Source organism: Sinocyclocheilus grahami, unplaced genomic scaffold (assembly GCF_001515645.1).
Source record: "Sinocyclocheilus grahami isolate Dianchi unplaced genomic scaffold, SAMN03320097.WGS_v1.1 scaffold911.1, whole genome shotgun sequence".
Taxonomy (NCBI): Eukaryota; Metazoa; Chordata; class Actinopteri; order Cypriniformes; family Cyprinidae; genus Sinocyclocheilus; species Sinocyclocheilus grahami.
The window spans coordinates 300468-325708 of NW_015506090.1; the positions used below are offsets into that span (position 1 = coordinate 300468).

The 25241-nt window shown below is 36.2% G+C and overlaps 1 protein-coding gene across 2 annotated transcripts in view; it reads left to right on the forward strand.

Moving 5' to 3' along the window:
• Nucleotides 1–25241, forward strand: part of LOC107564111 (PH and SEC7 domain-containing protein 3-like) — a 117232-nt gene that overhangs the window by 50605 nt on the left and 41386 nt on the right. Inside the window, exons 5-9 of one of the 2 annotated variants that reach the window (XM_016249107.1) lie at nt 11572–11763; nt 16155–16235; nt 17005–17117; nt 19050–19108; nt 23942–24031. In XM_016249107.1, coding sequence (XP_016104593.1) covers nt 11572–11763; nt 16155–16235; nt 17005–17117; nt 19050–19108; nt 23942–24031 — 535 coding nt within the window. The remainder of the gene's footprint in view (nt 1–11571; nt 11764–16154; nt 16236–17004; nt 17118–19049; nt 19109–23941; nt 24032–25241) is intronic. The other variant, XM_016249108.1, reaches the window with a different exon arrangement.

The window sequence follows — 25241 nt, forward strand, 5'->3', positions numbered from 1 at the left end:
CATTTGAACAGTCAATAGCAAATACTTAAACTAATAACAAAACAGTAGCTGATTCAGAAGCGCCAGATTGTCATAGCAAAGTCAGAATGACCTCCTCTCCTAGGTTCACGAAACGGTCGTCCATAAAATGCATTGCTGTTCTGTTGTAAGTCATCTTAAAGATTCCTAAATGCATCTACTTCTGGAAGGCCAAATAAAGTGCTTTTGCTTTTGCCTAGAAACACACAGCGTCTCCCTGACATGCTGCTTCAACACTAACTGCGGTTACTGAAACCATGCCTTCTTTCTTTGCGTGCACATTTGGGCGGCATTATGCAAATATTTCCACATAGTGAGGTAGACATGTGGGGGCGTGTTAGAACGAGCCATTTTAGGGGGGCGTGGCAGAGTCTTAACTTTGATAAAGAATATCTCTTTGGATTTGAGACTTTAGTCTTGGCAACTTTACAGATCTTCTTTATGCACCAAGAGCTTGTAACACTCCAAAGAGAAAGGAAAACTTGAAATCGCATCATATGACCCCTTTAAATGGTAAAGCTAGTAAAACGCCACAGAACTTGCGTGATCTTGAAGAGTCTGAAATAGATGTTCCTCCATCAGGACATAAAAAGTACATGCATAATAACATCATTCAGAGAAATTACGCCGACTACATATGGTACAGACTTAAAGACATGAAGCTTTATTTCCAAGATGAAGCATGGTAAGCTTTGAATTTCAATACAATATAGGTGCAATATAGTAAGAGGATAATATTTATAGTAAATTCTAATCAGTTTCTGATAATAACACCAGATATATGTTCATGTTTAATATTTCCTGCATAAATATGTACATAAAGAAATATGTTTTATGTTGGATCAGTTACAGTAACTGTGTCAGCAAGTGCGCAGCAGACACACCCACCTTAAAGGGGTCATCGGATGCCCATTATCCACAAGTTGATATGATTCTTTAGGGTCTTAATGAAAAGTCTGTAACATAGTTTGGTTAAAATTTCTCAATGGTAGTGTAAAACAACACCTTTTTTTTACCCTGTCAAAAACAGCTCTTTTCAGAGCAAGTCGTTTTATAGAAATTTTCCTTTAAATGTTAATGAGCTCTGCTGACCCCGCCCCTCTCTTTCGAGCCGCTCTCAGAGAGACCATTTACTTTAGCCGCATTCATCGTGAAACTTGCTAATTAACACATTATTAGGAAAGGCGATTTGCAAAGATTCATTAAAAAAAACCTTACACTCACTTCTTCTGTAGGTGAAGCTGGATCACGAATGATTCACGCGAACATAGACGCATTTATGTAGATCAGGGGCGCATTCCCTTCAGAAACAAACAAAATCCACTGCGTCTTCAGCGGCTCAGATATCGGGAGTAAATTACGACTGCTATGTTCATTATTACATCCAACAAAAGAAGACCTCAATCGCTTAGGAGTCATTCTTGTCTGCATCTGCTCCGGCGGTGAAACAATGGCGGACTGATGACAGTCACTCAGGGCGGAGCTAAGACACCAGTCCAGTCTGTGCTGAAACGCTACTGTCAATCAAACTATCGTGGGAGGGGCCTGTTTTTGTGACGTCACACAGACAGGCATCTGAGATCGGCTCGATTTGAGAAAGGGGTAAAGATTTGAGTAGATAAAAAAAACAAACACTGGGTGGATTTTTATCATTATAGGGTGGTTGTGTACACACACTGCCAACACACATTTCAGTTCAAACAACTTGTAAAAGTGCATGTAGCATCCTTTAACAATTTCAATATATCACTGACCGTAAACATTGGAGATAATATCTGAAATAACAATTAATTTACATACACATATCCTAAAAACTAACCAGTCATTATATAGATCAGTGGTTACAACTCGATCTTCCAGCGAAAATGACAGCCCACTTAAACCCACCCCTCCACAATCAACTGCAAGCTCGTGTTATGATTTAAGTGCAATGCCCACATTTCAAAATCCAATCAAGTCCCTGTCCTACATGTTTGTATTGTTTGGAAGAAAAAAACTGTCACTACTTCTGTTTCATCACGACTTTAAAGGGGAGGTGAAGCAGTCAGACAAGTTTACATTATTTAGTAAAGTGACTTACACTTTAATTGAAAAATATATAACAAACACGATTAATGTAACCGTTTTAAAGAAAAAAGGGTGTTTTGCTATAGCTTTTGGAGCAAAGGCGCCGCCATCGTGCAATTCCACAGCGTGTGACGTCACGATATTCATACAACGATATTGTATGAAGCATTATTTGTTTACATCATGTTGCGCTTCGCGTTATGAAAACAATGTTTGGGATACCATGCTCAAAACTTTGTGATTTAAACAGTTTGGTGTTGGATATTCATGCAATTATGGTGAAAACCAAGCACATTTGTGCGTTCAAAAAGTAAAGAAATGCTTATATTACTGCACTGGCCAGCGGCGCGAACAAACCCCGTGACGTCACACTCTGTGGAATTGCCCGATGGCGATGGAACACAGACTGAAGGTGAACCAAGCTGATTCTGCCAATTGCACTGACACACTCAGTACATTAACATGGACAACAATACTCCAATTTTAATACGATTAAGACAATACTCTGATTAAGAATCTACCATGTAAACAGATTTTTGTGGAGTGTTCCTATTTTAGTCTCATTACTGAAGTGCAGAATAGACATGTACACACCTTAATCACATTATTAATGTCGTGTAGGACTTTTCGCCGCATTTAGTGACAGGATACACACGGCAGTGTTCAACCGTTTGACAGCAAACAAAAGATGGCTTCAACAACGCCGTTGTCTATTTGCACGTATAGCATGGCAAAATAATTAACTGCACTTGAAGCTTTCAGTAAATTAAAAATGAAACGCCCAAATCTATATGGCATCATAATGAAGACGAACTATATGTTTATATGTGAAATTCTGGAGGGGACGACGGATGGCGTCACGTGGTGACGTGTGCCATTAATCGATCTATGTACTATAACATGTAAAACAGGAACATGATAGGAATATTCTAAAAGTAACTCATGTAAACACCTTAATCGTAATATTGTCTTATTCAGAATAAGGCAAACAATTAGATTACTGATGTCCATGTAAACGTAGTCACTGTTTGTATCACTTTGCATTGCAGTATTTGTTTGTTCCAATTAATAAAACGTTATATTTGCAGTTATCATCCTTGGTGTGAACGGCCCTTTAGTGGTGCTTTTTTTCAGTGACTCTTTCTGCAGGTTACATTGACACGCCAGTAGGTGGTGACAAGTGATTCTGTTTAACCTATTCATTCAAAAACGCTGATTCATTTAGTAATGCCACTTCTGTGTTGCTTAAATAGCTTTAACAGGGTTCTGTTTTTTATGGGCTGGGTCATAGTTGGCATATTAAGCTTCACCAGTAAGTGCACAGTAACCCTGTAATCACTTTATCATTCCTGCAGTTTGCTTTGCTTCTCAACACTTTTTATTAAAGTGTCATTTTTACATGTTGTAAAGGTTAAGCATATTGTTTTTTTGCATTGTTAAGCTTATATTTTTTGCACTGATTTCCTGAATGAAGGTCTGTGCCTTAGCAGCACAGCTGGCCAGACACTCCCTTCAGGGCCCCAGAAAAACCCAACATAGTGTGGTCCGTGTCTGCAGAACAGCTGCTGCGTTTAGAGTCCAGCACCGGTACTGAGAGATACACCACTGTTTCCCGTCAAGAAGTGTGTCTCAGCACAGTGTACTTACGTCTTCCTGTTTTAGAGTTCATCATAATCCTTTATAGTCTGAAAATGATATCTGTATTTCACATAGTGTTTGAGTTAAACTGGAAATAACACCAGCTTCCCTTGTGTTTTCTATTTGGAATGAGAGGTGTGGTCACTTGAATTAAATGTTCTGGTTGTGGTTCACACATGCCAGAATGAAGTCACTTCTTTCATGCCAAACAATGATTAGATTAGCTTTAAAATAGCTATATAAGAAACCAAAAGAAAGAAGAAAAATTGCTAATTAATTTTAATGTATCTAGAAAATATCTGAAACAAAAATAAATCAACTTTGTTAGTATGTAATGCTGTTTCTGTTATGTTTAAAGCACCACACTGTTAAGTATTCCATGCATACCGCACACATATTTGCATACTACATTCCTAGTAGCTGTAGTTGTGGTTGCACGCCATTGGGAACACATCCCCAAGAGCCCCATCTGCTCTTTGTCAGTCTTTCAGTTGTTCTGTGAGAGAATCGTTTTAAAGAAGAGGATGCACCCGCTCTGCTTCTCCCTCCTCTGTGCGCTGAGGTCGGGTTTGTGGGAAATGCGTGAGAGATGAGCAGACACTAGTATGCGCCGAACTTTAAACAGCGCTTTATTTTCGTGCTTTAACCGGCGAGGTGTGAAGTTTCACTGCGCGTTTGAGCTCGCGTCTCTGTCGGGATGTTAACGAAAGCGCTGCGCGAGAGTTGGAGGATTGCGCGCTGGACGTGTGCGTGAAATCTGCAGGTAAACAAAGACACTACTGAAAGTTTGATAACTGCACGTTCGCGACGCGACACATCAGAACGCCACGCGCCCTTTATAATAACTAAAGCTTGAACAGTTGACGCGCGTGTGCGCTATTCATACAGACAACTTCGGTGACTTCTAATGGAACGTTGCGTTCTGTTGCACTTGCAGAAACAGGAGTGAAATGTGGTAATGTTTCTGTGAATCACAGTGAGCCTTCCACAGTTGTACTACAGATCAATAGACTGCAGTGCTTATCGCAGGAAAGAACTCCTAATGCCATTTCACAAATCAGCAATTTGTGATGGGTGTGCAGCAGAGGTCCGGTTTCTTTATGTACACAAAGCATGCTTTAAGTATTATCACTACTATTTTTTTTAGATACCTGTTTTCTTCTGGAGTATTTGAAGCTTCTGTAATAGCTGCGTTTGAGTCCCTCAGTTGTCCTCAGTGTGAAAAGATGGATCTCAAAATCACACAGTCATTGTTGGAGAGGATTCAAATGCACAAAAGATGCCGGAAAACCAAAGTATTTGTGGGAGCGGAAGGATTTTTCTGAAGAACAGCGGGCAGTTTCACTGTTCAGGACAAACAAGGGACTCATGAACAACTATCAGAAATAATTAACTATTTAAACATTTGAACGGGGTCATTATTAATTTGTGATGGGTGTGCAGCAGAGGTCCGGTTTCTTTATGTACACAAAGCATGCTTTAAGTATTATCACTACTATTTTTTTTAGATACCTGTTTTCTTCTGGAGTATTTGAAGCTTCTGTAATAGCTGCGTTTGAGTCCCTCAGTTGTCCTCAGTGTGAAAAGATGGATCTCAAAATCACACAGTCATTGTTGGAGAGGATTCAAATGCACAAAAGATGCCGGAAAACCAAAGTATTTGTGGGAGCGGAAGGATTTTTCTGAAGAACAGCGGGCAGTTTCACTGTTCAGGACAAACAAGGGACTCATGAACAACTAGCACTAAACAAAAAACAGCTGTGGATCATCCAGATAAAAACACAGTATTAAAGGGGTCATATGATGCAATTTCAAGTTTTCCTTTCTCTTTGGAGTGTTACAAGCTCTTGGTGCATAAAGAAGATCTGTAAAGTTGCAAAGACTAAAGTCTCAAATCCAAAGAGATATTCTTTATAAAAGTTAAGAGTCATCTTTTATGTGAAATCTCTTATTCAGGTCAATACTAAATAAAAAATAACATGCATTTTGTATGATCCTTTTTTGTAAAATAGGCTAATTAACATTTTTTCAGAGGCTGCAAAGTGTATGTAAATTTTTGACCACAAGTGTATACTTAATACCTTTTGAATTTTGTCTAACAATTTCAAACACAACTGTTTATATTTCATATCTAACAAGGTGAGTTCACCCTTCTTTTTCTTTTTTCCTTCTGTAATTTCCCCCCCCCCAGTCCTTTTAATGAACACTTAGTCGTCATTTACAGAACTTTTCTTTACAATATTAGTAGTTTTGCAATGAAGATGCATATAGTTTTTTTTTATTCAGACAAAATGAAATATACATTTTATACAAATGCAAGAATTAAACATTATGCATAAAATACAAGAATGAAAAAAGAAAACCAACTTTGTTTAAAAAAAAAAAAGTTGCCGGGGAAATAGTAGTAATATAAAACTCAGAATAAAAGTGCATTCAAGACATTCACTTTGTAAAGCTCAATTTTTTTCTTGGTCCGAGAGCCTCTAATACAAAGATGCATACTGTTGGACGAATCAATATTTATTATAAACTGGTTTTAGACAATATTCACTCTCTAATATCTCAGTGAAATGCCATTGTTGTTCTTATTCATGACTTGGGCTGCAGTAGCATTTCATTGGTCTACATTAAACACGTCATGATCTTATCCTGTTTGCAGTGACCACCAACTGTGCACTATAAGATATTGAATTGATATCATGGGTGTAAACTACCCTGTTAAATGTGAGATTATTAGACATCCTGTCTGTACATCTTCAATGTCTTTACCCCTTGTATTCATGTGTGATGTGTCTTTGATGTGTTGTGTGCTGGTGTAGTGTGAAAACCCATGCTTTGTGATCGGTTTCTGTTATGCCTGCCTCCCTGTGGTGTAACATTAGAACAGCAGGCTGTGGATTTACATCATGTCCAATATCTGAAACCCTTCTCTTCTTACTATTTATTCAGTGTTTAAGGAGTTTCCTAATTTAGGTATTGATTTCCAATATTATTGTACTTGTTTTGCATTTTTCCCCCCATGAATATTACATTGATTAGCATGCCATTGTCTTTAAAATAAGTCACTTTTAAAGGAATAGTTCACTCAAAAATGAAAATTGCCTGAAAATGTACTCCAAGGCCATCCAAGAAGTAGATGAGTTTGTTTTTTCATTGGAACAGATTTGGAGAAATGTTGCATTGCATTACATCACATTGCAGTGAATGGGTGCCGTCAGAATGAGAGTCCAAACAGCTGATAAAAACATTAAAAAGGTGTTCGACACGACTCCATTCCAGTTTTCTCCAAATCTGTTCTGATGAAGAAACAAACTCATCTGGGATGGCCTGAAATTTTCAGCCCATTTTCACTTTTGGGTGAACTATTTATTTTAACTGAAGTCTCACTGGCACCACAAGTCTGTAATTAATCAATTGAATCATCCTGTTCTTTGGAATAATCCCAGTGCAAAAGTCTGAAAGGGTCATGGACAGGAAGGGAAAAAACCCCTAACGAAGATTAATGAGATGCAACTAACTTATAATCATGGATAATTAGGTTAGCAAAATAAATAGGCTTTTCAAAACGTCAAGAGAAAACATTTTCTATATATATTGTTGCTAAAATCAGAGGCCATGCACCCAAACAAACTCCAAGCAGCATTTTGGCAGAAATGTATCTGTCACTCGGTAAAAGCTAATTTGTCAGATGCTAACATGAATGAATTGTGTAACATGTTGCCATCCTCAAAAACCATAAAAAAGAAACTGCACAAGGTAGACAAAAGTATGATTATAATATCTGTGGCAAATGTAAAAGCTTAACATTGATATATTCTTTCGCACTACAATAACAGTTTACCCTGCAGTGGCGCTGAATCGTCTTTCCTCAAATGCTTGATAATTAGCTATTTGCATTCCTTAACTAAAGCTAAAGAGGGCAAACACATCCTAGAGGCTAATAATTGGAGACAAGAGCTGTTTTGGTGCTTGTATTGATTGTATCCTTTTCTATTTTTGAATATGTTTCCAGTAGGAGGTGATGCTGAACCCTCAATAGCGTTTAGTTGCCAGTGTTTCACAATGAACTCTAAATAAGAAAACAGATTGTGATTATTAATTTTCTATACACCTATATGTATAAAAAGCATTTCACATTTTGTCATTTAAAAAAAAAAGATGAAATAAATATCTGTACTGTTACAGTGAGGTGCACTTTGAATAAGTGTGGCAAGAAACTTTGCGATCCACCGCTCTGCATATTTCAGATTATTTAATCTGAATTTTTTTTTCGGTTTAAATAGACATGCTGTTATTTATTATTACATGAATATTTCTCAAACAACAACACTAACTAAAGAAAAAAGTAAAGCACACACTTTGTTTTAAATGCATTTCTTTGTGTTTCTTTATGACTGTTTACTTGAAAAATTCAATCTAAATCTGGATGTTTACTTCATTGAGAAACACTTGAAGGCTGTAATAATTTGTTTTTAAACAGTATTTAGACTGTATTTCCCTTGTACTTATGTGATATGAAGAATCATTTATGTGTTGGCATATTTGTTGCATATTGAAGAAATAATTGCCTTCAGAAACTGAAATTGAAAAACAGGTTCATCCACAAACAGATGTGCAGATATAGTGTGCTGCAACATCTCTGCTTCATGAGCCGCTTTCACACATAAAACCTGGTAAATTGCTGTAAAATTGCCAGATTAGTAAATGCATCACATTTGCCGTTTGCACAAGCAATGGCTTTCTGACTCTTACTGTTAAGATACATTCACACATCAGCAATGAAGTACCAGTCAAATCTATGGTGTCAATCATGGGAAATGACCTTTAAATGTTGCAGCATTTTCTTCATCCGCTCAGAAGAGGAAAAGAGCTTTCGTTTCATTATCTGTTCAATTTGACGGTTTTTTGTGGCTTTCTAGTTTCTGCAGCAGTATGGAATAATTCCTTCATCTCTGCCAGAGCGTTTATTAATTGCCTAAAGCAGACTTCTTACTTCAGTCCTGACCCTGGAGCTACTCAAATTAGTAATCTACAGCTTCACACATCAAAATTGACCAGTGATGTTACTTTATCTATCCAAACTGCCAGATTTTTCACCTATCACCACTATTTCTCAACAGTTCACACTTGTTGTCTAAGTCAGTGTTTCCTAACCTTTTTTTAGTCGCGGCACCCTTTGGAAATTTTAACTAATTTGTGGCACCCTACAAAATTAATTTTGTCACAATATTTGAAATTCTAACTTCGATATGATAATTTGAAAAGTATAGATATTCGGTACAACAGGGAAGAACTGCAGAATATAATGTCATACATATATTTTTAATATTATTTTAAAAAATGTGTCCATTAATGGTGGCAATCAGTAGGCTAATTTCTATTGAAGAGACCAATTTATATGACAGATTTTAATGTAGGCTTTTATACATATGTAAACATTATTTAATTACCATTATAACTAGCTATCTCACAAATTTTTGCTCACTCAGTGCTTTTTTCATTTTACAGTGGGGTAATTGTGGTGCAGTAGCACGATATTTTGAGTTGAATAAAACTTTGAATTGAATAAAAAAGGACAAGTAAGCAGTCAGTAATAAATTAAGAACAAATAACGAAATTAATAATGATAGCACAAATAAAAAATAACGACAGGCCTTCGAATTAAATCAATTGCTTTTTAGTTTCAGGTAGGTCTAACAGTAGGGACCAACTAGTTTTTTTTTTCAATGCTTAAATCTTATTTATTTGAAAAATGTATGCTGGGTTAAATTTTTACTGTACTGTTTTTGTGTATTTTCTACAACTATGTACAGCACTTTGGTCAACCCTTGGTTGTTTTAAAATGTGCTTTATAAATAAATGAAGAAAGAAACGACAAGATCAAGTTATATTGTGACTAGAGTGGTTGGTAACACTTCTCACCAGTTCTCACTATTAACTAGTTGCTTTTTAGCATGCATATTACTAGCATATTGGCTGTTTATTATAAAGCACATATTAATGCCTTATTCTGCATGACCATATTTTAGATCCTTTAATCCTACCCCATTCCTAAACTTCACAACTACCTTACTAACTATTAATAAGCAGCAAATTAGGAGTTTACTGAGACAAAAGTTGCAATTAATAGTTAGTTAATAGTGAGAATCGGTCCCCAAACTAAGGTGTGACTGAATGGTTTATTTTATATTACCCTATATTTATTTATTTTTGTAATACATGAACAGGCAAGCAGAGTGATCATCTTGTACATTTTCTGTCATTCTCTACTTTTAAGGGCCATTGTTTTCTTTTTTTTTTTTTAATTCTTTGTGAAAATGATGTAAGTGTATGCCATCTTGATATGCCCAGTATTTTCAATAATTAAAATTTCAGTAATTAGAAGTTTCTAATTAAACAGTTTCTGTTCTGTACTGCATATGGTATATTATTTGTGCCGTTAATTTAGATTAGTGTATTTTCAAAGTAAAGTAACAAACTGGGCTCGGCAAGACATAGGCTACAATAGAAGTTAATAAAGATTTAAACTAAAAATGAAAAAAAAATTTGAAACTCTATTTTCTCCACCTTTCTTCACTTCTCAATCGGTGTCCATAACAGTGGGAATGTTTGTGTACTAGGGAAACACAGAGACATTTATATTTGATATGAACAGTGAAGAAAAATGACAGCTAATGTCCAATCCAAGTAGAGAAGCAGAATGAACTGTGGCATAACTGCCACCCTGCCAAAGAACTGACCCAGTTTTATTTTCTACAAAATATTATAAACTTCTCTTTTCCTAAAATGAGATTTCCGTGTTTGTTGTCATTTGTTCAAGCGCTCAACAGATGGCACTGTTAAACTGACTTGAGGAAGACTGTCCTAATGCAGTAAATAAAGAAAACAAACTCTTCAACTTCAGAAACCAGCCTTAGTGAGCAATGCTATTTAGTTGTTTTTATGGTCATTCACCTGTTCAGACCTATGAATTCATGCTCTCACTGTACACAGAGAAGAAATTAAAACTCATTTGTCTGTTTTAATAAACCACTTCATTGCATCTCAGTGTCACGTCTCTGTTCAGATCTCAGATGAAGTTCTGTTTGAAGGATCATAACATTCTTCAGATGCAGTCCTTCATGACACAGCTAGCATTAGTCTGCATTGTCCTTCAGTGGCTAATGGCTCTGAAATGTGTCCAGAACCAGAATAACACAGATTGGACTGAGATCTTGGATGATGTCATTGATGTGGGAGGACAGCGGGTGATCATTACATTTGTTGTTGTATGATGTAGTTCTGGTTGTTTTATCGCTGTTGGCAGAAGCCTGTGGTGAAATTGGTCTTCTGTAATGTCGGCCGGTTGATTTGGGCTTTGGATTAAATGGATGAACGGACATCATTTAGGCAAATTAATTAACGCACTATTCACTATTCTCTACTGATGTGTCATGAGAGGCTGTGCTGCAGTTCAGCCAATCGCATTCAGATCTGCCTCTATTCCAGTATGCAATGTTTGCTTTTTTTATTTACATCCCAATAAACAATTGATGGATAACATTAATTCCAACCCTACATAATTTTTTTGTTTGTTTGATAGTTTTGTTTCACATCACAATATGGTAGAAAGTCGGTCGCCATTTATGTTGAATGCTGACACTAAAAGTGCAGAACTTTTCAGAGAAGGTTTTAGGGTGTACACTAACAGCTAAAGCATAGCTTGCTAAGTAAAGAAGTGCCACTAAAAATATCAAAACTAAAAAAATAAAACATTCTGCTTAATTTAACTGACTAGTCGGTTGTTGGATTGCTGTGAGCCATTCTTACTGTAATGGACTGTGTTCTGTGTGTTTGTGTGTTGTGCAGCAGCGATGCAGGGCTAAATGACGTGCTGTCAGACTGGGACTCAGACATGGATGGTGTGGAGTGTCTTAAGGACACAGATGTTCTCCACAATGGCAGCCGAAGCGACCAGGAAGCTGCCCGACGTCTGTCTAGACGGCTCTACCACCTGGAAGGCTTCCGGCGCTCGGATGTCGCCAAACATCTGGGCAAGAAGTGAGTGCTTTCAGCCATAAATTTAGTTCTGTATTTTCCTCCTCTCTATCCAGTCTTTGATTGGATACCTGTAATGCACACCGACCAGAGGATTATCAAAACATTAGCCTCTAACTAGAACCTGAAGAAAAACATAGTGCAAAAATACAGGTAGATGCTTACTTTGAGTCTGATTGGTTAACAGGTAGTTTTGGGTTTGTTGACCACATTACAGTTGTGTATTACTTTACAATGTTCTCTGAATTCTCTGAAAAAGCCACAGCAAAAACTGACTAATGTACCATTTGACCACTGAATTAGTCCAGCGATGTCTGTCATTGTCTATGTTGCTAGGCACATGCACGTCACATAGTTATCGTTATTCAGGTGAAAATGTTTTTTTGGCACTCAGAACAAGATTTCTGCAGTTTAGAGCACAATTCAAAGTGGAATGACCATGAGCCAAGCAATCCTCACTGATGTTGCAACAATAAAATGTTCCAACACATCCACTTCCAGTTTTTTTTAAAGGTTAAATTCATTTAATTTTATAACTTTATGTAATTTGAGTGCTTAACTAAATTTTTAAGAGTGGCGCATTTAATTAAAATATGTCAAAGATTCATTCTGTGTACTTCAGAATTTGCCCAGTTGGCAGTTCGCTAACACCAATAAAAGAGTGTGTCTGCATAGTCCACATATTAATTGCCTGATTCATTTTGAATATATTCCAGTGTTTACACAAAAAATGGCGTATCCATGTTTCAGTGACGATTATTTTTATTTAATAATGTTTTTAAAAATAAAATGTATACTTCAGGCCCCTGGAGGTTTTTGTTCCTTGCCACAGATTTGCTCACTTGGGGTTTACAGAAAAATACCCAAAATGAAAAATTGAAAGTTCATCCAAAAATGAAAATTGTCATCATTTACTTACCCTCAAGTTGTTCCAAACCTGTATGAATTTCTTTCTTCTGCTGAACACAAAATAATATGTTTTGAAGAATGTAAATGACCAAAAAGTTGCTGGTCCCCATTGACCTTAATGGAAAAAAATATATATATTATCATTGGGGAACAGCAACTGTTGGGTAACCAAAATTCTTCAAAATATCTTCTTTATATCTTTAAATGTAATTTAAGTCCTCATTACTGCAATATTATTCTTCAAAGATGCTTTGTAAAATGCTATATAAATAAACGCTATAAATAAATAGAAACTCAATTCATTGTATTTCCAGTTGATTTTTAAATGACATAGATCTGTCCACGCCCCCAAAATGAATCTTACACATTCCTAACTTTCAAAAGGCTCCATCAGCACTTCCTCAAGTATTATTAAATCAGCATATTTATTTTTTCGTACAATATATCTTGTTGCTACAAGCTGTTGCTACTGCCGTTCATACATTTCATAGCCTACATACAAGCATATTAAACAACTGCTCAATTTATGTCATTTTCTAGTTTACTGTGGTGAACTGTGCTCACAGTTATTTTTTCAGATATGTTTCTGTCTCTCAGATCTGTGTGTGACCTTAGGTCACTGACTGCATTGGAGAAGTTAAACACCCTCAGCCTTCAAGTTCATCCCTCACATCCTCACACACACTGGAAGTAAAGATTTGAACATACAGGCACTCATCCATATTCATAAGCACTCTCAGTGCCAGACGCAGTACTCTAGAGGAGAGCATTATTACTCCAGTGTGCTCTGTAGCACCGCCTCCACAGCCCTGCACTCAGCCTGTCTCACTCTCCTGCTGTCTGAAGACCATCACTGTCCACAGCCACGCTCCCATCCTGTCTCACTCTCCTGCTGTCTGAAGACCATCACTGTCCACAGCCACGCTCCCATCCTGTCTCACAACCTGTATGAATTTCTTTCTTCTGCTGAACACAAAATAATATGTTTCGAAGAATGTAAATGACCAAAAAGTTGCTGGGTAAAATATATATATTATCATTGGGGACCAGCAACTGTTGGGTAACCAAAATTCTTCAAAATATCTTCTTTATATCTTTAAATGTAATTTAAGTCCTCATTACTGCAGTATTATTCTTCAAAGATGCTTTGTAAAATGCTATATAAATAAACGCTATAAATAAATAGAAACTCAATTCATTGTATTTCCAGTTGATTTTTAAATGACATAGATCTGTCCACGCCCCCAAAATGAATCTTACACATTCCTAACTTTCAAAAGGCTCCATCAGCACTTCCTCAAGTATTATTAAATCAGCATATTTATTTTTTCGTACAATATATCTTGTTGCTACAAGCTGTTGCTACTGCCATTCATACATTTCATAGCCTACATACAAGCATATTAAACAACTGCTCAATTTATGTCATTTTCTAGTTTACTGTGGTGAACTGTGCTCACAGTTATTTTTTCAGATATGTTTCTGTCTCTCAGATCTGTGTGTGACCTTAGGTCACTGACTGCATTGGAGAAGTTAAACACCCTCAGCCTTCAAATTCATCCCTCACATTCTCACACACACTGGAAGTAAAGATTTGAACATACAGGCACTCATCCATATTCATAAGCACTCTCAGTGCCAGACGCAGTACTCTAGAGGAGAGCATTATTACTCCAGTGTGCTCTGTAGCACCGTGCTCCCATCGTGTCTCACTCTCCTGCTGTCTGAAGAACATCACTGTCCATATCCACACTCCCATCCTGTCTCACTCTCTTGCTGTCTGAAGACATAAACTGTCCACAGCCACGCTCCCATCCTGTCTCACTCTCCTGCTGTCTGAAGAACATCACTGTCCATAGCAATGCTCCCATCTGGTCTCACTCTCCTGCTGTCTGAAGAACATCACTGTCCATAGCAATGCTCTCATCCTGTCTCACTCTCCTACTCTCTGAAGACCATCACTGTCCATAGCCACGCTCCCATCCTATCTCACTCTCCTGCTGTCTAAAGACCATCACTGTCCATAGCCACACCTCATCCTGTCTCACTCTCCTGTTGTCTGAAGACTATAACTGCCCATAGCAATGCTAACATCCTGTCTCACTCTCCTGCTGTCTGAAGACCATCACTGTCCATACCCCCCCCCCATCCTGTCTCACTCTCCTGCTGTCTGAAGACCATCACTGTCCATAGCAATGCTAACATCCTGTCTCACTCTCCTGCTGTCTGAAGACATAAACTGTACACAGCCACGCTCCAATCCGGTCTCACTCTCCTGCTGTCTGAAGACATTCACTGTCCATAGCCACATGCTCATCCTGTCTCATTATTTTGCTGTCTGTAGACGTCAATGTCCACAGCCACGTACATATCTTGTCTCACTCTACTGCTGTCTGAAGACAATCACTGTCCACAGGACCTAATACTTTAGAGGACCTTATACTGAACCCTGTGGCACTCCATACTTCTGTTGGGTTGAGCATCTTGCCATTAACACAAATAAAAATGTTGGATAAGCGATTGGATAGGTAGGACCTAAACCATGCTAATGCCTGCCCACAAATGGAAACCTAATTCTCGAGCCTATCCAGGAGAATGTCATGATCTATAGTGCCAAAGACGGCATTAAAGGGATAGTTCACCTTCCATAGTATGGGACAAAAAAAGCACTAAGTCCATAGGGACCAGTAACTGAAGATGAACTATCCCTTTAAGATCTAATAGCACTAGAAGGGAGATGCTTATATTATCTGACTATGGCTGGAAGTCATTTTTATGACTTGCAGAAGAAAAAAATAAATCCATAAAGTATAAATCATCCTTGAGAATATAAATCAATACACACTGTAGGAATGCCAAATATATATATATATATATATATGTGTGTGTGTCATAAATACTGTATATATTTCAGACTGTCTGTGCCCCTTCTCCTCCCCCATTCAAGCAAGTAAGTTCAGTAAGCATTATGAGTGAATCTATAAATTTCAGGCCTTGATAACTGTCTCTATTTTTAAATTCATTGGTCAAAAGGTGTGGGAACCCTGAATGTCAAGTCTCAGTCATATAGCAGCACTGCCACAAACTCATTCACGTGTCTGTCTGAAAATGCATGTTTCTTATGTAATGTGCTTCATACGGCTGTGGTTCCTCTTCTGCAACCCTCTCTATTATAGGGTTGTGTCAGGGTAGATTAATGTCTTTTCAGGGTTGTTCATCATAAACTAGTAAAATGCTCTGAACTTCAGTATGTCTGATTTCTGTCACGCTGATATTTCTCACACACACACACACACACACACACACACATTGAGTATAAAATGATGTGATGTGTTATTACAGTGCACACAGGCTCTTATCAAATGTGATTGTCAGATACCATAAACCGTATGAGGTCATGTCCAGTTGAACTGTTGCTAATGTAAATGTCATTTTTTTTAAATCTCTGTTATAACATAATATTTATTTTATGTTTGTGTTCACAGTAATGACTTCAGTAAGATGGTTGCAGAAGAGTACCTCAAATTCTTTGAGTTTACAGACATGACATTGGACCAATCACTCAGGTACATCTCATGTCAAGTGTTTGCCATTCAATTATTGGACAGTCATACAGTCACAGTGTGTGTGTTGCTTCTATTTTGCAATGGCTAAAATGTGGCTCATCTGGTTGTATGGTTACAGTCTTTAACTCCAGTGTTAAATAATATTGTTTTTTCTTGCAACAATGCCACTAATTTATTATAAATTATAAATTGATGAAAGTTTTGCTGAAAGTTTTATTTGTAAATGATTTAATTCACTTATTTAATTTATAAAAATAGGAATATTTTCAGGTAGAATTTCCCAAATAACTAAATAAACAATATTGTAATATATACTGTTACTGTTATGTAATAACAGTTATATACACTCATATAAGATTTATAGAATATAGAATATTTTGAACAATTAAGATCATCTATGCAACCAAAGAATGCTGAACATTATTATATTGTTTAGCTTGTTTATTATGTTGTTTTAATTTTTAAAATTATTTTTGGACAATATCTGATTACAGCTCAGGAGTCATTCTTACCAGAGTTCAGATAATTGGCCAGTGTTCACAAAGTTTTTCATTCATCTTTTTGTGTGGTTTTGGATCTTTATTTCGTCCTGTAGTCTGCCCACACACATCACTGATGTTTTTACTGTGATTGGAGCACTTTGTTGGCTCTTTTTATCTTCTATCTTGTATCTGGACCTGATTCTGGACCCCTGTTGAGTCTTCACACTCAAGCTACAAGCAAGACATGAAGTTCAAAGTCATGTTATATTGCTGTTTTTATGTTGCAGATGTTTTCTGAAAGCATTCTCACTAATGGGCGAGACTCAGGAGAGAGAGCGGGTGTTAATTCATTTCTCTAATCGGTACTATCAGTGTAATCCCACCGTCTTCACTGCACAAGGTACTCTATGTGTCATCCATACGTAACCTTTCCCATTTACTCATTACTTAAAAATTTCTATTTCAGATCAATTGAATATGTAAAGGATCATACAGTGGTGGTCAAAGTGCACAAATCAAGTACTTGAGTAAATGTACAGATACCCTAATAAAACATAAATCTAGTCAAAGTACAAGTACTCATTTTCAATTTTACTTGCTTAAAAGTACAGTAGTACTTGATTTTATAATGTACTTGAGTATTGCAAGTAAAAAGTAGTGATCGCTGAATCATGTTTAATATTTATTCTATCCAGCACTAGTCAGACTACACATTAATCAGCACTAATAAGAACGATTAATGCAGACATTTAATATGCATTAATCTGTAAATAAGCAAACTTTTATTACCAAAACTTATTGTACACTATGAAAGCATTAAACTTCAGTATACTAAAATACCAATTTACTGATAATTAAGTGTGGAAACAAGTGAAATATACATTTAGAATTTTAATAATGAGACAAAACTAAATTTGTGTAATTATATATCTACAATGCGCAGAGGTCACATGGGGCAAAATGCGCTAATGTTTAAAGATGGACGCTATGCAAACGTGCTAGTTTTTTGTAATTTGAAACTGCTACATCAGTGGGGAAAATGCAGTAATTTACATTATTTTACCTAATGTAAGTTACCCCGTATAGACATGACACACAAATGCAGGCATGCCCACATGTCTTCTCATCCTTTTACAGCAGATTTACTTAACAAATAACTGACAGTCTTTACCTAAAAATGATTTTCATTTACACTAATAAATACTAAAATTCAGCATCAGTAACTTACTTTTTACACCATTGTTTGTGCTCCGGTGATATCTCGGTTCTTTGCCGTTCTGACCGGATCATTGAATCAGTGAATTGTTGACTCAAAGACCGCTTCAGTCGAATCAGTCCGATTCACAAATTAATCATTTAGTGTGATTTGTGAACCAGTTCACCAGGTTCATTGGAAAGAATCAGCTTGTTCACAAATCAGACATCAAAGTAAAGTAGAAAATATGATATTATGCTTTAGAGTGTTTTGAAGCAAAAGTATCTCACCATATTTACAGCTGACTGCGCATTATCCTGCTATTACATGGCTGCTAACCAAATAATAAATAAATGGATGTGAGATTAGACATTGATATGAGTTGATGAAGTTAATAATGTGAGAATAGGCGATATAACAGTTAAATATTTATAAAATGGTTTCATTTCAATGTTCATGACTGTTTGTGGAAAAAAATATCAAAATGTATCAAATTTGTATTCTAAATATAGAAATATTGTGATTATTTTATTAATTGTCATAAGGACTATTATTTTAAGTAGGTTTTCAATCACATTTCCATAAAAAACTGTATATTGTGAAATATGTCTTTACCAACTAAAATGACAATAACGTAGTGATAAGTATTTTGGCTTTATATCGCTCACTCCTGTGAGAGAAGAAAGAGAGTGTGGTGTAATACAAAAACATGAAACTAGCTCAGCTAATATTGTCTCAAAAAAAAGTTGTTTGATGCCTCAGCATATACAATTCGCTCCATATGAAATCTATAAATAAAACATTTGGGATTTTGCGCAAGATTTGTTATCTGTTAGATAATTGAAATCATTTTATTTCCCCTCTTCACTAATTCTCCATGAAACATGATTGGGTTTAATCACTCATTCAGTATCACAGTGTCGTGTTTCTTCCATAGCAACCATCTTAGTAACAGCTATGACCAGTCTATGGATAAAAAGCTTGTTGCTAAGACTGTTGCCATGGAAGTGATGTTAGACTTTCTCCTGATGCAGAGATGAATGTGTGCGTGATATCAGAAGTTATGATAAAAATAATGTTCAGTTTCTTTGACCTGTCTATGAGTGTGTTCACCGAATGTTTCATTGATGTTTGCAGATGGAGTTCATTGCCTTACCTGTGCGCTAATGCTGCTCAACTCTGACCTTCATGGCCCAGTAAGTGACCTCTGACCCTCTGCTAGAGTTGCCCGTATTACTAGCTAAGTGAAAACTGACAGTTTGTTCCATCTTTGCCATAAGCGCATGAATGCAGACGCCGTTTGACCGAATCAGAGCCTGTTATTGGTGAATGCAAAGATCCCACTGGAGGAGGATTTGTCTGGGTCATGTTCACCTCAAAATAAAAAGTCTAAAAAATATTTTTGGGGAGGGTGAAATGTTGCCCAGGGATTCACCAACTAGTGTCAAGGATGTCAAACAAAGACAAAGGATGTCTTTTGTGTTTGATGTTACTGTGGATATTATCTGCGATCAAATGTTCAGGGTTAAACCGGTGAAATCTGCGTGGGTGTGTCTTAATAAATATAAGTAGCTCAATTTGACCAGAAAAGGAAAACAAAAAGAAAGGATTCAGAAATGTGCCATTAGTAACTACAGTACAGTGAAGAAAGAAGAAAGTTATCTGCACCCCCCACCGTTTCCTCAGTGAAATGTGAGGTGCATTCTGGGTTCTCTAAGAATAGCTCCTCTCATTGGTCTCCATGGTGTTTGATCATGTGTCTTGAAACTTACAGGACGCCGTGTTTTGTGTGTGACACACTCAGTAGAACGCATGTGCCATGGAGACGTAGAGATTTCATGCCCACGCCGCAGCACTCCTCTAGACGCTTTCATTTCAAACGTTGTTTAGTTTCATGTCATGTGGGTGAATACAGCTGAAAGTTGCGCGGCTGTGGATCTTTTCAGAAATGTATGCCAGACGCCCACACACAAATAAATACATGGCTGCGTTTGTGTAGGGAAGCGTTATGCATATCACACAGGTTATATAGAGACAGAGCAGATGGGTAAATCTCATCAAAACCTGTCCTGGTTTGAAAGAAGAAATGTATATTTTACATAAAGAAAACAAAAGTTATTTTGTGGAACCAATAAAGACTTCATGAGGCTTTGAGGTTGACTACTGTATTCCTGAAAACAGACAAAATAAATGTATAGCAAATAGATGCATTAAAATTTACAGGCAAACGGTCCAGATTTTTGTCCACTGGCAATGACAAACACGGTTCACTGCTGTGTCATGACTGAAGCCTGTTGTCTTTGGCGTGTCCCATCCAAAGCGTCCTGTTTCAACAGGACATACACTACCATTCAAACAACAAAACCTTTATTCAGCAATGATGCACTGAATTGATCGAATGACTTTTATATTGTTACAGAAAGTTTCTCTTTCAATAAATGATGTTCTTTTGAACTTTCTATTCATCAAAGAATCCTGAAAAAAATAGGTTTACACAAAAATATGAAGCAGCAAAACTGTTTTTAACACTGATAATAATCAGAAATGTTTCAGCAAATCAGCACATTAGATTATTTATAAAGGATCATGTGACTCTGAAGACTGGAGTAGTGATGCTGAAAATTCAGCTTTGATCACAGCAATCAATTACATTTTACAATATAAAAACTAGAATATTATTTCACAATATTAATATTTTTACTGTATTTCTGATCAAATAAATTCAGTCTTATTAAGCAGAAGAGACTTCTTTCAGAAACATAAAAAGGTGTAATTAAAAAAATAAATAGATAAATCTGAAATATTTAATAATAAAATAATAAAAATATAATATAATATGTATAACATATTAATATATGATATATTATAAAAATATTAAAATAAAAAAACTGCTTATTTTCTTTAAAGAAATACTAACACTAGCTTTTCTAATCTTTTTGTATTCTATCTATTTGTTTTTTTATTTATTATACAATTAACAAAAGCAAAAAAGGCCTCTAACACTAGCCTGCTCTATTCTTTTTCTATTCTATCTGTTTCCTTTTTATTTATTATATAATTTTAAAAAACTTGCTACGTGTACTGCGTTAAGCTAACTGAGACTTGTTATAGCACTTGCATATCATTGCTCTCTTGTTGATTTTGATTGCTTCCATTGTCCTCATTTGTCCTCTAAACAGCACTTATCAAGCCATGTCCTGTGGTCTTTCAGATTTGTTTTATTGGGACATTTTTTGTGACAATACAATTAACTGCAATTTCCAGTAATGCAAAAATCTCATTACACTTACTGTAATACATAATGGAATCCTGTCATTCTGTTCGAGAACGTTTTCTAAATTTAAAGAAGCATTAATTGCATTCATTGTAACAAATACATGATTTATTCACAATTTAATTGAAATGATGGGGGCAGTGGAATAAACACACGTCTGCATTGTACAAACCCGATTCCAAAAAAGTTGGGACACTGTACAAATTGTGAATAAAAACAGAGCGTGATATCTGGTTACTGCGCAAGACTCAAATGTTTGTTTGTTTTTTGAGAATTTGTTGTTCTTGCAAAATAGCGTTTTATTCTCAGTCAGTCTTTGCTGAGTTTGTGATCTGTGCTGCAGACCCATGTCAAATCAGAAAGAGAAAAAGGGCTTGATGTGCTGTTAAAGTGATGAATGACAGGAGGCTATAGCATCGCTTTACTGATGAAAATGCAGCGTGAGATCTTGTGGAATCGTGTATTTCGAAGCAGCCTGTGTCTCTCTTTGATATCTCGTGCCAGTCTGAACATTTGTCAGTGCCATCCACCTACGAACTCGGCTGGTGCTGGCAGGAACAGTAAAGTCAGTGGAACAAACACCGTCTGCGCTTTCTCCTTCAGTCTTTGTCTATGACATTATAAAAGCAGCAATCTGATGCTGTGAAGGAGAAATCAAGGTTCAGACAGAGTAATTGTAGAGGATGTATAACAGCAGCAGTCTGTGTATGTGGTAGCTGTATGCGCTTGTGAAAAGCTTATTAAAGTCCCACTGTAGATCGTGATTTTTTTCCCCACATGTATTTTGGTCATTTGCTTTCTCACAAAACAAAGACAGAACTACTGTGACCAAAACAAATCATCATCAGACAGGAAATGCTGTAACAAAATGCAAACTTGTAAATGTTTGAGTCATTCAGTGAAGTAAAACATTTAAATTCCTTTTTATGTACACAAACTATATAATAGCTCAGAGATCAACAGCGAAGTAGCTCGGAGCAAATGCTTATATATAGATTACATACTCCAGTTAAATAAAATTCATGCTATTGGATTCGATCAGTTCTGGATTGTAATAGATATTCTTAATTCTGTGCATTTAGTTAAAGCCGTCACCTCCTCCAGCAGTGCTTAATCAGGTGCATCAGTCTGTGAATTATTGCATGAGCGTGGCATTATATGGTGTCAGGCATAATTTATAAACAATCTTTTGCTTTGCATCAATCAATCGACAAAATAAAAAGAGAAAACAATCAAATAATATTAAGTATTTTTTCTTTGCAAAGTTAATTTATTTGATTATCCAAAAATAGACCTTACATATAGACTGCAGTTCCAAAGTTTGGGCTTTTTAAAAATGTTTTTACAAAATACGTCTCTTCTGCTCACCAAGGCTGCATTTATTTGACTGGAAATAACTGTTTCTATTTTAACCTATTTAATAATGCTGCACTGATATATGTGACCCTGGAGCACAAAAGCAGTCTTAAGTCGCTGGGGTATATTTGTAGCAATAGCCAAAAATACATTGTATGGGTCAAAATTATTGATTTTTCTTTTATGCCAAAAATCATTAAGATATTAAGTAAAGATCATGTTCCATGAAGATATTTTGTAAATTTCCTACTGTAAATATATTAAAACTTAATTTTTGATTAGTAATATGCATGGCTAAGAACTTCATCTGGACAACTTTAAAGATGATTTTCTCAATGTTTAGATTTTTTTGAACCCTCAGATTCCAGATTTTCAAATAGTTGTATCTCGGCCAAATATTGTCCTATCCTAACAAACCATACATTAATGGAAAGCTAATTTGTTAATCTATTTATAAATCTCAATTTAAAAAAATTGACCCTTATGACTGGTTTTGTGCTCCAGGGTCACATATGTTTTAGACAACATTAAATGCAATATAAATAGATCTAAAAGGATCTAGGTATTGGAGAATCAGTTGTATCATCTTTTTATGTTGTCATATTGCCCAGCAATAAAACTTGCTGTATGGTAAAGCACTGACATGACAGCACGATTTCTGAAGAAAAAAATGTGTATTGTGAAAAGCACTATACAGATAAGTTTCACTTTCAAATGTAATTTATACCTGTTTACTTTTTCAGCATTCTTTGTTAAATAGAAAGTTGAAAAAACCTGATAAATCTTTGTCTTTTTTGATTAATTTAATGGATCATTGCTGAATAAAAGTATACATTTTTGAAAAAAGAATCCAAGACACTTCTTCTGGCACTTCTAAAGGCTTGGAGTGCCTTGGGAATCCAGTGCCTTGGATTCCCTTTTTTCAAAAGTTGTTTCAAACCCAACCAAAGAGCACCTTCTGGGATTACTTCACAAGGTCCTTTCCACAAGTAGCGCTTCAAGATGTCTCCTTCGATCTGTTAAAGTATACATTTCTTTAAAAAACGTTATGGTAATGTATCTCATATATTAACTGTATTTTACATGGAATTTCCAGCAAAAACAATTATATAGTGATACATTCTGTGATATAAAATGTCTTGCCGCCCACCCCAGTGAATACTGTAGGGTTCCTTACGTTTAATAGTAGGCTCTATTCAGTTTGTAAATTTGATGAGAAAGCAGGACTGACTGATTTACAGCCATTGTAGGAGTGCATGCTGGGATGTCAGCATGAATTCATTAGAGATCCCCTCCTCTGCTGCTGTCAGGTCGTGTCAGACTCGCAGGGTTAAATCAGGGTGATGCAGTGCCATCCTGCCCCATTAACAGCCCAATAAATGTTTCTCATGCCCCACAGAATATCGGGAAGAAGATGACGTGCCAGGAATTCATCAATAATCTGGATGGACTCAATGGAGGACAAGATTTCCCCCGGGAGCTGCTGAAGGTGCGTCTCAAACAAATCTCTCGGCGTTCCTCTTCGAGATGATGTATGAAAGGATACATTATGTTAAAAACCAGCTTGATACCAAAAATTTCTGAATAGAAATCAGCTGCTCCAGGTGCTTTGAGCCTGGTGATATTCTATAACACATATTTTCCCTTGTTTTTATAAGATCTGGTCTTTACTAATCAGTCACCCTCAACCTGATGTTTGTGCACTTGATACAAGCTCAGGACAAAAGCGCTCTTGACCCGGATTCATTAGTAATACATGCTGTTATTGGAGACAGACATGGATATTTGGAGGCCTGAACTAATGCAGGTAGATCTCAGCAAGATTCTCTTCAAACTGCTGCTCCACCATGACCATAGTTAAAAGAGAAAGCTAAAGTAAAAATACAAAAATATCTTGTGGCGATACTAAGAATGCAGTGATGCATGATGTGTTGCTAAGAAGCATCTATATTCACAATAAAACAGGACAGAAGCATCAGAGAAATGATTTGTTTCACAGCTGAGTTGTGTTACTGTCATTTACTTTTTATATAGAGTTAATTGTTTGTGCAAGTATTCAGTTCTGGAGTTGTTTGTGTCGTAAGTGATGCTCACAAAGATTTTGCTGGTGCTAATCTAAAGCCTACAATGCATTCAAGATCTAGTGTTTTTCGTTGACCAAAAAATACACCAAAAAATAGAAATATTTAATTGGTTTACATTGTGATCATTAACCAAGATCAGAGAACTGTGAACATGCAAATGTGCTGTTAAATTATTGAAATATTACCTGAGATATTTCAATGTCAGATTTGTTTAGTTGACAAAAATGTTTGGGAATCCCTGCATTATATGCACAAACATTAATAAACATGAAAACAGCAATGACATTACACGCCCAAAGTCTTCCAGGTTTGAAATGTTTGTCCAGGTATATGATGACGACATAGTGTTTCACAGCTATCATCAGTGTTTAGTAACTTGTATAATTATTTGTTTCATACATGGTCTCTAATTGCTTGAGAGGTGTTTCCCCTCACATTCAGAAGCATGGTTTGCAAATTGATTACATGACATGTGAATATAGTCAAAGCTAAATGGTATGATTTTTAGAAAGGAAAATTTAAAAGACAGAAAAATTAAGAATTAGGCAGAATAAGTAAATTATGAATAATTTATTGCCATATTGAGTAATATGTAATCATATAATCCATAAAAAA